Source organism: Streptopelia decaocto, assembly GCF_964273445.1.
Source record: "Streptopelia decaocto genome assembly, chromosome: 4".
Classification (NCBI taxonomy): Eukaryota; Metazoa; Chordata; class Aves; order Columbiformes; family Columbidae; genus Streptopelia; species Streptopelia decaocto.
In genome coordinates, this window is record NC_138658.1 from 65,044,105 (window position 1) to 65,058,584 (window position 14,480).

The window sequence follows — 14,480 nt, forward strand, 5'->3', positions numbered from 1 at the left end:
CAACAATAAAGTTGGAAGACTGCAATGCCATTTCTTCCTTTTTGTTCCTCTTGTGTCAGCTAAGCTCCTTGTGGCTTACCCTCTCTCTCTTTTCTGCACTCTGATGAATACAACCATGAAACCATGAATGCTGCAGTGAGGCCCTGTCTCACTGCCCATTTCCCTGAGGTTATGTTGCACTTCTTACACCATGTTATTAATTCCTATACTTGAAAGATATAAAAAAGGTGTTGCTTCCTCTGAACCCTGTTTTTCCTCTCCTCTCACAGTGAATGACATTTAATGACATGCACTGCACTCTCCGGTCTAATCAACAGAAGACTTCTGAGGCTGAAGCATGTTGCTTGAGAGCTGCCCAGCACCTCCTGGTCAACCACACATGCACTCCTACTGTCTAGATACACTCTCTTGTCAAATGAGGGATGAGCATCAGATGAACTGTAAAACTGAGAGACAAAAAAGGATCACCACAGAAAACACCTCCAAAGGAGTGGTGGGAATTAAGAGTGGACATATGTGTATATTTGATCATTAATATCTCATCATCTTATTCTTCACCATAAACAAGGCTTTCATGGCAGGTTACATCTTCTATGAAGCACCAAGATCTCACATCTCTGGTTCAGAAGAGATGGCATATGACAGCAGCAATAATGCAGCAGGACACCATGGACAATGAGAGCTACTTCATGGCCTCAGGTGAAACAAAGATCAAATCTCATGAGGCAAATCCAATCTGCAAACCCTATGAGACATGCTGGATTTTTACACATTCAGCTTTTCAGTGAAAAATCAACATTTTCTGTGGAAAACAACACAAGCGCTATGCTGTATACTTGCAGAGGAAGAATGCTGTACGGGTTTTTTTTAATGAATGCAAAATATTGGTCTCCTAATGAACAGGGCGAGAGAAAAGTGAAAAGCTGTCTTTACCATCATCCTTGCATCAAACTCCCCTCAAATGCATGGCAGACAGAAAAAATATACAGTTCTTTTTTTAGTTTCACAGTATAGATTTAAAGTATTAAAACCGAAAGCAGGCTAAGCTGCTGTCATTTAAGATCTAGGACTTTAAGCCACTAGAAAAAAAAAAAGTCATTTTTGCATGCTTGGAGGATAATGAAAACGCCTGTGACTCCTCAGTTTGTCTTTTTGATGCTAGTGTTTAAAAAAAAGTCATTTTTTGGATTCCAGTTCTAAATATTCTCTTGCTAATTTAACTAATCTGTTTTGACCCACATACTATTATTTTGGGACTCTCTTCTAGAAAACCATTGTCTGACAGAGTAAAGAGCCAAACATTTTGATACACATTCACATGTGCTGGCTAAGAGCCTTACCCTCACACAATGAGCTTCGCTCTTTACAGTGCTGATAGTGATGGATCAGACCAGAAAAGCCTTTTTTCTTCCTTGTCCTTATTTTAAGGAACAGAAAGCTCAATTAAGGAAAATCATTTCTGCCACCAGACCATCACAACAGAACAAATTCCTGCATATTCTTACCAGAACACCATGTAACTCAGAGCCCAGCTGTGCATTCATTAATAGTGCTGTCCATGCAGCATCGTTAGGACAGCTGACTTAAAATCTGGGTTTGTTGGCCTGCACAGCCTGACCCAGCGTGTGCAAGGACAGATACGTGCAAACTGCAACAGTAGCACTGATTGGTGGCAGCTTCCCATGACACATATGTGCCCATCCACCTAAAGGGCAGCTCTGCCCAGGCATGATTTACACTTACAAGGGCCTTACATTACCACACTTGCACTATCTGCCTTATAGCCTGCCAGTTGGTCATGTGGGAAAAAAACCTCAGGAGGAGATCTTTTCTGAAGACCGATGGGTCACTTTTAGGGCTCAAATTCTACTGGAATGCCTAGGAAGGGGAGGCAGCAGGTGACATGAGTGCCACCACCTTGCATTAAATAAGGTTTTGAACAGTTGAGTTCCTCACTCCAGTGCTAACAATCTGTCCTGGTGGGCCTCCAGCTGTGAATTTCCATATCATTTCAAAGCAGGAGGTCTTTTGCTTAAGCTAAAGAAGACCCATAGTTGGAAATAGGCAGATAAAAACACTTTCAGGGATGGGTTTATGGTCTGTGTTGCTGGCAAGGCATTGCTGATGTCTTCTGTAGGAGAAAGACACTTTTCCCTCTGCTGTCCACATTCCCTTCATCTCTCTAATGATAACCCTCTCTCTACCAACCTGGAGACAGTCAGCCCATACCCCAATCCTGACAAGTGATGACTTACAGACCTCCATGAGTTTTGACAAAAACTGCACCAGGACAGTTTTCTCAGTTCTACAGACCTCTGCATTCTGGGACAACCCTGATTTCAGGAACTGTGCTGCCAGATATGACCAGGGCTTAAAACTGTGTCTATTCTTGCAGAAGGAGGTCTATCTACTGGGCTGTTGCTTGGGCTGGATGGTGAGGATGCCATCGATCGCATATTAACTATTGGGCTGGAGAAAACAGAAGACCATGGAGAAAGCCAGTTTGAAGTCCTGGGCTAAAGACTATCTAGCAGTACAACTAAAAATCACTTGGAAAGCAGAAAGAAAAAATAATTAATTGCTGAATAGTCAGTAGTTTCCTCTCTATCATGCTAACCAGCAGCTGGTGAGTCCATGCCTGCTTATCTGTTTGACAGCCTAAACACAGGGATATAACCAGCTCTGGTTTTCTACATCCCTCTCTGCTGTTCTGTGTATGAGACTGTTCTAAAGGAAACTGAGCTGATCCCTAGATGCTTCATCCCATGTGGCTTTTGCGCTTGCCTGACCATCAGCCTGTAAAAAAAAAAAAATGAAGGTCTTACCATGCTAAGAGTGAATTTAAGTGATCTGGAGTGGTAGGATCAGGACTCAGAGGTGGTGAGGTCACGAAAGCTGCAGCCTTGGCCCAGTTTTTGCTCCAGTAATGTGTCCCATCTGTCCCCAAGCTGGCAGTGATCGGCTCTCCAAAAACAAGGGGACCTCAGGGAAAGCAAGGATATACAGGAACTGATTACAACCCACTCTCTCTTCAGCACATTCTACTGCTTGCTGCATGCAGACATGTATAATTTATGCGCTGCTACATGGCCAGCATAACTCCCAGAAAATTAAGCAGCCCTGGCTTTGTCTGTATGATAAAAAATTAATCAGGAGGCTCTCTGAGCTACACATACTTTTGATCAGCGTATTTACAAAGCTCCCCTTCTAATCCAGAAGGAGACAGTTCAGACCTGGTTTTAATTTGTACTGGTTTAATCACAGCCATGTTCTCTCTGTTGCTCTGACTGGGACTCCATTTAGGTGGAGGATGGGCTCCAACAGACAGATGCCTTTTTACTACTCCCAGCTTGGGCACAGCATCAGCAGATAGCAGCATATGGTCCCAAGCACCATACTCCAAGTCTCCAAGAATACAAATATCAAGATGATATTTTGCTCTTTGGCTTTTCCATATTGCTCAGGTGCTTTGTAGCACCAACCAGCAGAACAATCCAAGCTCGCAAATGCAGCTTCAAAAAAAAAGCTGCCTTCAGGCTCACACATCGTTTTTGGATGCTTTGTAACATGGATTCCTCCACGGCCCCAGCAAGTAGTGTGGACTCACAGGTGTCCCCAGTGCACATCTGCTGGGCTCAGCCTCCAGCAGCAAGGTCAGGAGTGAGCACCAGACATCTCTAACAGCAGGTTCACTGCTCAAGATACCCGTTGGAGGATAACACCCTGAAATACACCCAAAAGGCAGAGAGGATGTGCTAGACCCTGTTAGGAAGAAAATATCTCCATCCCATGAACCTTTATTCAGCAGTCTAAGGGAAAGGGAAAATGGAAGACAGGATAAAGAAGAGTTACACCACAGTCTTCAATGGGACAGTTTGTGGGGCAAATTTCCCAACTGAAAAATGTAGGATTTCCCTTCATCTTTCCCAGCAGTAAATAATTGGCATCTGTGATGGTGATATCATTCTTTGGTAACCTCTCCCTGTATCTTGTGATTTGGGTCAAGATGTACAGGTTTTTCCACTGAGCTCCTATTCAACACAAAAAAAAAATACAAGTTTAGGGGAGAAAAGGAAGTTTCTTGCCTTTCTTTCTGGCCAGTGCAATGATGTCAGCCGCACTCTTGCTCATCACCTTGGTGATGTACACTGGACAGTTTATTCGACTGGCAATGGTGATGGCACGGAAAACTGCTTCTGCTTCAAGCTGAGGAAAAGAAGGAGGAAAAAAAGTTAACTGTAAAAGAGAACTGAAGAAAAAAATAACTGGAAGACATCTCCATATACCCTAGAAAGGTCATGTCCAAGCAGCTGATAGGGCTCCTCCTTACCATCCTCCCACCTTTCTGCTTCAGACTTCTACCCTGCAGTTGGAAGGAGAACAAAGCAAGACAAAGTTGCCCCAGCTTGGAGACAAGCTCTGAGGTCTCCTGGCAGCTTACCCTGTGCAATCTTTACATAAGGGTAAGATGACAGTGAATGTAAAGTATTCTCAAACAGCAACTTCAGCACTATGGACTGAATTTAGCCCATAATCCATAGAAGCCTTTGAAGCATCGCCCAGTAAGTCCCCTCTGTCAGCAAGCATAAAAGCAATCCCCTTCCAGGGAGCCATCTGGGATGTGGGCACACAAAGCATCATCTTCAGACAGAGCCATGTTTCCCAGGGGCTCTGGAGATTCCTTTCCCCACTCAACAGTTTATACCTCCTTCCCGGATGGACTCACAGTTTCGCTATCTTAATACCTCAAACTCCACTGTCACTGAAAATACTGACTCGATAGTACGGAAATTTCTCTCAAGGAGTTGTGCTAGTAATGTTGAGCACTTTAGCCCTTCCAAAACCACATGGCTTAATTCTTCACAGGTTTTCCTAGGACTTTCATCACAACATTTGCCCTGGAAGCCCCAAAATCACCTGCAGAAGACCAAGGAAGGAGGCAGTACCTCTGTACATCAGCGCTGGGGCTGAGGTGGCCAGACACACAGTCAGAAAGATGCAAAATTCCTTTCTGGAACTGCAAATGCAGATTTTCCTTAGGCCCTTTTTCTCATTAAAAGGAAACTACTCCATTTTTTTAGAATAATTTAGGTGGAAGTTAAATGGCAAAACGAAACATTACATAAACAGTTCAATAGAAGAATGTGACCAATTAAGCTGATTCCTTTTGCCTTGGGGAGAGGTTATATAAATATCTGCAAACCACAACAATCTCTTCAAGTTTAACCTCAAATCCCCAGGGCCTTGTCTCTTTAGTCTTCAAGGAAAGCAGACACTTCCCACTACTGCCCTCCATCATCCCATTAACAGTCTGAACTCTGTACATTAAGAGACATCCACATGTCTCCACCTTTTCCTTCTCATTAAAGAAACCCTTTCCAGATGCCTGAGATGATACTTGCCAGAGCCTGTTTTTTAATGTAATAGAGTTGCATAAACTAAGCTACCTTGCAGCATCTTTCCCTTCTCACATATTTGCATTTCTACAGCCTGCATTTCTACTACAAATGTATCTGCTAGCATAAACATAGATTTATATGTGGGCATACACATATGCACAGTATATACATACACATGCATCTTATAGGAGGTTTCAGCCAAAGCATTTTAATGAATGCAGTTACTCCAAAGCCTAAACCACAAGCTGTACTGCTGATTTTTACCCTGATAAGACCTTTTTTTTTTCTTTTGTCATCGCAAATCAAATCACAAGTGTCACACTCAAAAAATACATGAATGTCTGTGCCTGGGGCAGCAGGAGCTGCGACTCCTGAGTATACAAGGATACACTCATTCCCAGGCCAAGGGAACCTGGATTTTCAAGACTTTGAATAGTACTGGACGAGGCTGTGGGAGAAGCAGACTGCTGCCCTCTCCCATGCATCCATCTATCATCTGCATATAAAGAAGCCAAGCTCCGATACTACATACTTGACAAAGTCTTTCCACGAATAACAGAATGAATGAATTTTCTTACCTCCTCGGGCCTGCTCAGAGCATGTCCCTCGGGTCCAGTGATTCCCATCTCCAGGATACGCTTTTGTTCCTGCAAGATAAGAGATAAATGCTGACAGCCACTCCAGGATGAGACCCTTGCACCAGGCATCGTCTGGCGGATTAAAAGCCACATTTTCTGACTGCCCCTTTTTTGTCTGTGTAAATGCAGCTGCATAAGCCTGCTGCCGGGGGAGGAGGACTGAAAACACTGGCTCTAAACTGGTCCCATGCCGCGCCAGCGTCTGCTCTGTGCAGCCAGCACAGATTTCAGGGGAAGATTTGTCACTGCAGTGTGATAGAGCATATTCATGGCTCAAGCCACCGGGCTGCACCATTAGATGTCTCTGCCCTCCAGAAAGTCTTATTTGACACCAAGACACCAAACCAGGGAACTTGTTTCAATCATTATACTACATAGTAATTATGGGTATTTCCAGCCTACAATTATTTCTTTACTCACACAAGTTCCTTTCTGGCTGCAATTCATTAAGTATTATTATCTTCCTTAAACTTTTAGCATTGCTGACACTTCATCAGATAAAGTCTTGCCTTTGGCATCCAGTTTCCTATAACACTTTTTTCCTACAGAGTGAATCACTAAAATTATGTTTTCATTAAAGCAAAACCATGCCCTCCAGTTGTGAGGGCACTTTGTCCATGCCAAAAAGCCCATCTAGGACCAACGGGGAATTGTCAGAAAAAAATCTGTGATATCCAGCTTCACAGCAGTGAGATCAATTTTTAAAACTACATGATAGTACAATATACTTCACATATCTTTTAATTTAAGGTCAGGCAGTGATATTGGAATAAATTTCTCTTTTTGTAGAAAATGGTGGTCAATCACTTCTGATCTGAGGTTGGTCCATGTCTGCCAGCAGAGCAGAAGTGGGACCAGAGCTGTTGATGCACCTCCTACCCTGGCCTGCCCTGCCCACAGGTCTCTGACAAGCCAACTTAACAAATGTAATGACTCTGTGATACAGACAAATGTCCCCTTGAGACCAGGATGAAGTTACTGAACACACTTTATTGTGTCAGCTAATAAATATTTGATCCCAGGTCCCTGAGGGTGAAAAGCTCACACATTACCAACATACTCCAGCAAAATGTGAGCAAGTTAATATTCACATATACTTTTGCCTTTGCTGCAGTCAATCAAGGCTGAAGAGGCGTTAATAGAAATGCGTTAATCTGACTCTGTAATTAAGATTATTTTGTTTAGAAAATCATGGTGTTTCATAGATATTCTTAAAAGCAGCTGTTCTGAATCATTAATGCAACAGCTCTGAACAGTGCCAGTTAAAGATTTCATATCATTAAAATACAAAAAACAATAAAGTTGCAACCATATAATACAAAAAACAGCAAAATGGCAAAGGATGTAACACAAAGTAAGATAGGTTTGCATCTTGAAGGAAGTCATAAAATCAGATCATATGATAAAACTATCCACTGTAAGAGGATTTGATAGCGCTAATAAGATAGAATATTTGTTTGATAAGATCAAATTTGGATTTTCACACAGGATAGTCCTGTAAAACCTCCCTGCAGGCAGCTTTCTTTTCACTATCCAAATAATCCTTCTAAGAAAAAGCATAAGGACAGATTGATCTTTTGAGACATGGCAATCGCAAAGAAGTATGTTGATCTATAGCATAATTTATACCTTTACTCCTTCCTCTTTTCCTAATAATTTTTCTGTCCTATGTGTTCATATTCCATAGCTGTATATTAAAGCTGATCAAAGAAAAATGTAAATGAAACAGATTTCTACCAGAAATGCAATTCCACAAGTGTACCTTGATTTTAAAGGGAATATATCAAAACATCACGAGTGCCATTCGATTTGTTTCATTTTGCCATTTCTACAGCAATTAATCCCAATGAGGGTTTTCACTGCACTGTATGTGCCTGTTGAGTCCTCCCTGATAACTTTTGAGCCCAGCAGTTACTTTGGCCAAACTTGAAGGGAAAAGGGAAAGAAGGCTCTCAAAGAGGCTAAATTCCCACTGAATGAAAAACAAAAATATAAACCCATGTGTGCAAGAGCCTTTACATACTGCCCGACCACTCAAACACTCACTTGAGGTTCTCCCTTAATCATGCGACGATATGGCTTCCCTAGTCCAGATCTCAAAGACAACTTGTTTTCAGCTGTTTTAATTTCCCTGTCAGCTCTGCAGCCTAGTCCTTAGCAGATAAACCAGCAGATGAAGAGCTCAGCAGATAAATCAGTCAGCTCAGTCGGAGCCTCATGGACCTCAGAGGGGCTCTATGCATGTCCAGGGATCAGAGGAGGGAGACATCTCTGCAACAGCCTTGGAAGATTCAGCTGCCACAGATGTAGAGAGTCATAACAACACCCAACCAAATCTGCCCATTGTTGTTATAGGAGAACCCTGACCTCTGAAAGATCAGCGGGAGGTTCCTATTAACTGCAGTCCTTGGGGTATCTCTTTGGATGTGCTGTGGCACAGATAAGACCTAAGGCACACTCCCAGGACAGTACCCAGGTGGGGGACCTGACCTGCAAAGAGTGCACTGGGGATCCAGGGCATTTTAACAGAACATACTGAATTTGAGTCCAGTTTCCCACTTCCGACAGGCATCTTCAAAGAGCATGACTTACACTTTTATGCACACTTTTTAAATGTTTAGAAGATGACGGTGGTTTCTTATTCTCAAACTTCAGAGATTTATAAGAATATTCTCAAAAATAAATTGGTCTGAGAGCTTCACCACCCACTCCAAACTCACTGTGCTGCTTATGCTGATAGCTGCAGCAAGAGGCATTAGCATAAAGCTTCCCAGCTCCACTTTTTGTCCCTAAAATCTCTGAGCAAGGCTTTACATTGTTCTGCTTCACTTGTCTCTGCCGGATTCAAAGAGCTCGTCTTGCTTCCTTCTGCCCCCCTCATCCAGTCCTCATCTGCTGCCAGGGCAAGGAGCTGTCATAGATGCTCTACCAAAGCACACAGAAGAACCTCCATCCTCTCATCCCAGGCTTTAGACCAGTGGTGTGTAGGGCATCAGGCTCACTTAAGGCACTTACCAGGTAGTTCATTTCTTCCTACCCACACACTGACTGGAGCGTTTTACTTCTCCTCTCTTGTGTCTGTCTTCTCATGAAGTAAAAATGACAGTTCACTCACCTGAGCTATCAAGTCTCCATTTTCAGCGTGGACCAGGATAACAGCCCCAAGACTTTTTAGAAAGGTAAAGGCTTCATAAAGCTGCAGGTAGTACAAAGAAGGAAACACTGCTGAATAAGGAAAACACATTACTTAACACTCAGACCTCTCTGTTCCCCTCTGTTTTGCACCTTCTATACTGGTAATTATCTAGGTGTATTGCAAATTATCTCCCTTTTGCACTCTCTGCTTTCTATACAGAGCCAGAGCTTCACTGCTTGGTGATGATTTACCCATCCCCTTACACATCAGCAGCCCCAGGATGAGCCCCTGCCCTTCTGCACCAAGACAGGCTCAGTCCGAGCAGGGTCACATCTCCCTTGGACATAGTTCCTCCTCCAGCCCCTTGTACCTCTTCACACCCTTCCACGCAGGCCTCAGTTTAGTTAATAGTCTCTTTTCTGCAGTTTTAGCAAATGTAAAATGGAATTATTCCCACGAATAATCAGTGGACTACAGACACTTTTAGTACAGCTAAAACATGTCTTTTCTGAACTGCATTTTGCAACCTCTTCTTAGAGAAGACAGTGTCAACCTTTCACCAACATCTTTAATTCTGCAATTAAAATTTGTAATATTTTCTTTACAGCATCCTTTTTTATGATTGCTTTCTAAGATTCAGACCCCATCCATGCAGAAAGGAAACAGCTGATCCTATTGCTTTTACTGAGAACTTCTAAGCATAGATCTACTAAAATTCAGTTCCCTTTCCAAGAGGTATTCAGCTAACACATTCCCTGTTTAAACCAGATGTCAGCAACACGGGAGAGCCCAGTTTCCAAACACAGAACACATAGTGAAGACAGGGTTTCTTCAGTGCCCACTTTGCACCAGGGCACTTCAGCTAGTATTGAATGGGTCAGAATACACAGCCTGCAACAGGAGCATTTAAGCAAGGTAAAAGGCATTAGTCTAGCCACATATTAAACAGCTTGATGTATTTCTCTTGGCAATTCCAACAGGGAACTGAATTTAACAGGCACTGCCTCTCAGAGAATATTTATATATTATTATGTCTAAAATTCCAATTAAAACCACATGGAATGGAGGTGTAACAACAGTTATTTAAGAGACCAAGAGCTATAGCTCTGGGAATACATAAGAAAGAAACATTTTCTCAACCGAATAAGCAAACATTATTATTACTAACAGATGCCATTGTCCATTTATAATGACCTGATACTTATGAATGGGAAAGCTGAAGAGTCTGGAATCTGTAATGAGCTCTGGACAAATAAGCTCATTGTTATCCCCAGCTCTAATGAGAAAGGGCCACCTCCCCCAAAGAGCAACTCCATTTAGCTGTTTGCAGCAACTGAGAAACTCTTGAAAAACTGCCACTGCCTCGAGTGCTTCATCTCTTCTTCCCTCTCTGACCTAGAGGTCATGAAAGGTAACAGCAAAACAAAGTGAGGGCAAAATCCTGAGCAGTGCTGAGTGGCTGCAATGTTGGGAGACACCAGAAAAATCTTTGCAGAAAGTGAATGTCACGCACTTGGAAGAACTCATACAGATGTTAATGACTGCTCAGCACTGACCTTCCACAGAGAAATCCCCCATTGCACATCTCCCTCAGTGCCACTCAGGTCAGTGGGAATGTTTCTCTGGGATTCAACCTTAGCAACTCCTCAAGTGTTGGGAGAACACAGAAGAGAGGACAGATCACAGCAATGAAAAGCACTCAGAACAATACCTGGCTGTCGGACATTTGGTAGAGATCTTTGTAGGCCATGTAGACTTGAAAAGAGTTCACACCTGTTTCAAGACAAAATTACAATGTGTTGTCAAGTAAGTGGATTCTTAACCTGTATTTGAACAAAAACTTCAGGAAAAATAAGTCATAGAATAGGCTTTAGAATAAGAATAATAATAATAGAATAAGTCATAGCCTAGGCCTAGGCTTTTCACCAGTGATTGACAGAAATAAAGCATAGCTCCACAGGTGCATTACAGCTGCTAGGACCAGAAGTCCAAATCCTCTCTTCTCTGAGGGAATCTGTTGGACTCTATGGGTTGCCCGTGTTTAGCCCTGGAGCAACCCAGCCACCACCACAAATGAGACTGCTTATAGCCAGATCACAGAGAAGTGATGGTGGCTAAGGCAAGCATGTAGAATTTGTAAAGTTTTAAACTGTTAGGTTCTGTGAATCACTGCTTTTCTTTTTAGCTTTCTTTAGCTAATCAAGAAAATACTTCACCTTGACCTGAATCTTCTTAATAGAAAAAACTTCTAGTTAAGTTTCCCCAGAGTGCCGAGAAGCTGTAAGAACTGTGTATCTGAATTTGCATACAAACTTGCTTTTTCTTGACCCACTGCCCAAAGCACCCAGCTTAGTTGATGGCAGACACTCGGAAGGAGTGGAAGCAAAGCCTGAAACCAGTTACAAGGACAACTCACCACGCCTCTCCTTTCACCTTCCAAAGATGGAAGGATTTACATTGGCAGTCATACAAAACCATGAAAGATGACAGCTCCAAATTTTAGCAATCAGTAAGAAATGCTAGTGTTGAGTGTCGGTGGCCAAGGCCCAACTGTATTCAAAGCACTTCAAGTTTTGCTATTTATTTCAAATATTTGCTCAGAGGGATTATACAACTTTGTATTCTAAAAGAACAGGATTCCAAACATCTTCTATTCATATCTTCTGTATATATGAATTCATATCAGTTTATAAATTTGCCTTACACTTTAGTCTACTGACAACATCCCCAGTTTGGTACAGGGACTGATCACAGACTTTGCTAGCTTAAAAGAAAAGTAAATTCTAAGATGTCTATGTCTAAGCCACGTATGCTGTATTTCAAAACAGCTGTAAAGAAAACTGTGCTTCCTGGGGCAAGGGGAAAAAGAAAGAGATCTGTTTGTATTATTCATGTTGGCTATACTGAATGAGTAAGGCTCTCTGTTGAAGATATAACTCCTTCATGAGTCTAGAAGGTGCAGATATATCCTCAGGCAGAGGCCATAGCTGTTCACACACAAAGAATTTGTTTATTCACAATTACATTATTAAAATACCCTAGGATATATGCAGGATAAAACCTTTACATGATCCCTGGTATTATGTCTTCCTGCTAAAGCCAGGCAGCTCAGGGAGAAATATGAAGCGGGAGCTGGCCCTCCCTTGCTGACTTCCACACTCAGCAAATCCAGCCTGCACCGTGGAGCCCCGTCAGCCTGGGAACCTGTCTTTTCTTCTGATTTTCTTGTTTCTCAAGTTCCCAGAAAACACACATGGGCTTTACTAACTGTAATCCCTCAGCCTATTCCTCATTACACAGTTTGAATGCACTCAGTGTGTCCCTGCTTTGAAACACTAAGCTTGACTACGCCTTCCCTGGGGCCAGCGCTTACAGCCTTATGTCTGCAGCACCATCTTCCACCCCTCTGACTGATCACAGCTGCCTGCCCTGGAGGAAAGCTCTGCTTCTCTTCACAAACCCACCCCATGTCTCAGATGTCAGCTGCAGCTGGGAGCCACCCTTCTGCATGGGTGACCATGCACACGTGAAGCAATGAGAGACATGCCAAGGCTGGTCCGAGCCATACCGACTAGCTTCAGTGAAGGCACACGACTGAATCCCCTCGTACACATTTCTCTATAAGCAACGAGCTGGGTTACCTATTGCTCTCTTATCCACTGGGATCTAGCCAAAGGTAATTCATTTAATCACAGTCTCACAGGAGATAAGGCAGCTTTCTCTGGAGACCATGGCTGGAAGACATACATGGACCCAAGTAATATGAATTCTCTTCCTTTTTTTTTTAATTGCCTTTATATCATCATGGTAAAATGACTATGAGTTTTGCTCCCACTAAGGTTAATGTTCGTTCTGCCTGAAGTCAATGAGAGCAGAAGGGATCCCAGCAGGGATCAGATCTTGAGCCTGCCCTGTACCAAGAGCTCTCACAGCCCAGAAGCAGAGTTCTCCCATCTAAATGCACATCCACACCCTTGGCTACCACACCAGATATACATACAAAGTGGAAGGGCATCTCATGGGCTGCCTTTGCAGCTAACAGCAGAGATGGTTTGAACCAGATACCTTTACCAGATATCAAGATAAAATAACAACAATTTACGTATACATTTATCCAAGATTAGACTCTGTGCCTAATGAGGTGTCTTGATCTAATCATTGGAAATATGTGGCTTTTCAAAAGACCTGATCCATGGTCTATTGACCTTAATGCTTAACATTTTTTGCCTACTACATTCTTCTTAATGTCCTGCTTGTTCGCGCACCAGGAGTACCCAACAGGATCCTCTCCAAATTTCATACAGTGCTACAGGTTTTTTTGAACAGTGACAAAGTACAGTGCTTAAAGGAACAAGTGAGGCACCTGCCAACACACTTCCTGCTGTTGTTCATTTGCATATACTGGAGAAGCCCAATTCCAAACTAGCTGCCAAAATGCTACAAGCCTGAATCTTTATAATCAACATTTGGTTCTACAAAATCCTTAGGTCCTTCCAAAGCTTGTGTCTCCTTAAATTAGCTTTGTATTGATTTAAAACTGATCAATTACTCAATTATGCCTCATGACAAGGCACCTCAACAGAAGCTCCCCTGTTATTCATGCCAAGATTGTATTAGGCACACACAGTACTGAAACATGATTAGCTGGGCCCTGTGACTCTGCTAACTCACCCACCAGACAATCAGCCCAGAACAAATTCAGTCCAGATTCCCAGCTGATGAAAACCGGTGTCTCTCCATTAACATCAAGTCTATTTGCACCAGCTGGCTCAAATGTTTCCAATTATCAGCAGATATTATCCATTAATTTGAAAGCCCCTGCCACACTGAAATATTTCCTATTGTGCTTGTGCTTTCATACTCATCCTTACTTTGTGTCTCCTAACACAAGAGTAATTCACATTGACTGCCTGAGACATACTGCAGCATCTGTGAGAACAAAGGTGACCTCCTAATGCTATTGCCACCAAAGAGGCCGCCAAGGGTCCCATCACACATTCCGTTTAAGGAACCAATGAACAGATTCCTGCTTGCCCCGAAGAGTGAATGGCAGGTCAGATTTATATTGAAAACTCAAATTTCTACAGTTGGAGAGAACTATTAACCTGTCTGCATCAGGCTTTTAATGTAAGCCCTCAGGCAAATTTAGGAGTGCTGAGCCATTTGTGTTCTGGGAGCTCTGGAAAATAGTATGCAACCTTTGAAACAAGGCACAGTATACTTGTCTGAGAGTACAGTCAGCTAATGCACAGCAGCATAACCACGTTAATGCTGATAGCAGGGAAACGGCACAGATTTGGCACCATC

The 14,480-nt window shown here is 42.7% G+C and overlaps 1 protein-coding gene across 2 annotated transcripts in view; it reads right to left on the minus strand.

Moving 5' to 3' along the window:
- The window catches only part of CRMP1 (collapsin response mediator protein 1), a gene marked incomplete at its 5' end in the record, with an annotated part of 49,351 nt that overhangs the window by 9,644 nt on the left and 25,227 nt on the right, over positions 1–14,480 (minus strand). For both annotated transcript variants that reach the window (XM_082050597.1, XM_082050598.1), the window contains 5 exons: positions 2,826–2,982; positions 4,086–4,206; positions 5,978–6,046; positions 9,153–9,233; positions 10,885–10,946. In XM_082050597.1, coding sequence (XP_081906723.1) covers positions 2,826–2,982; positions 4,086–4,206; positions 5,978–6,046; positions 9,153–9,233; positions 10,885–10,946 — 490 coding nt within the window. The remainder of the gene's footprint in view (positions 1–2,825; positions 2,983–4,085; positions 4,207–5,977; positions 6,047–9,152; positions 9,234–10,884; positions 10,947–14,480) is intronic.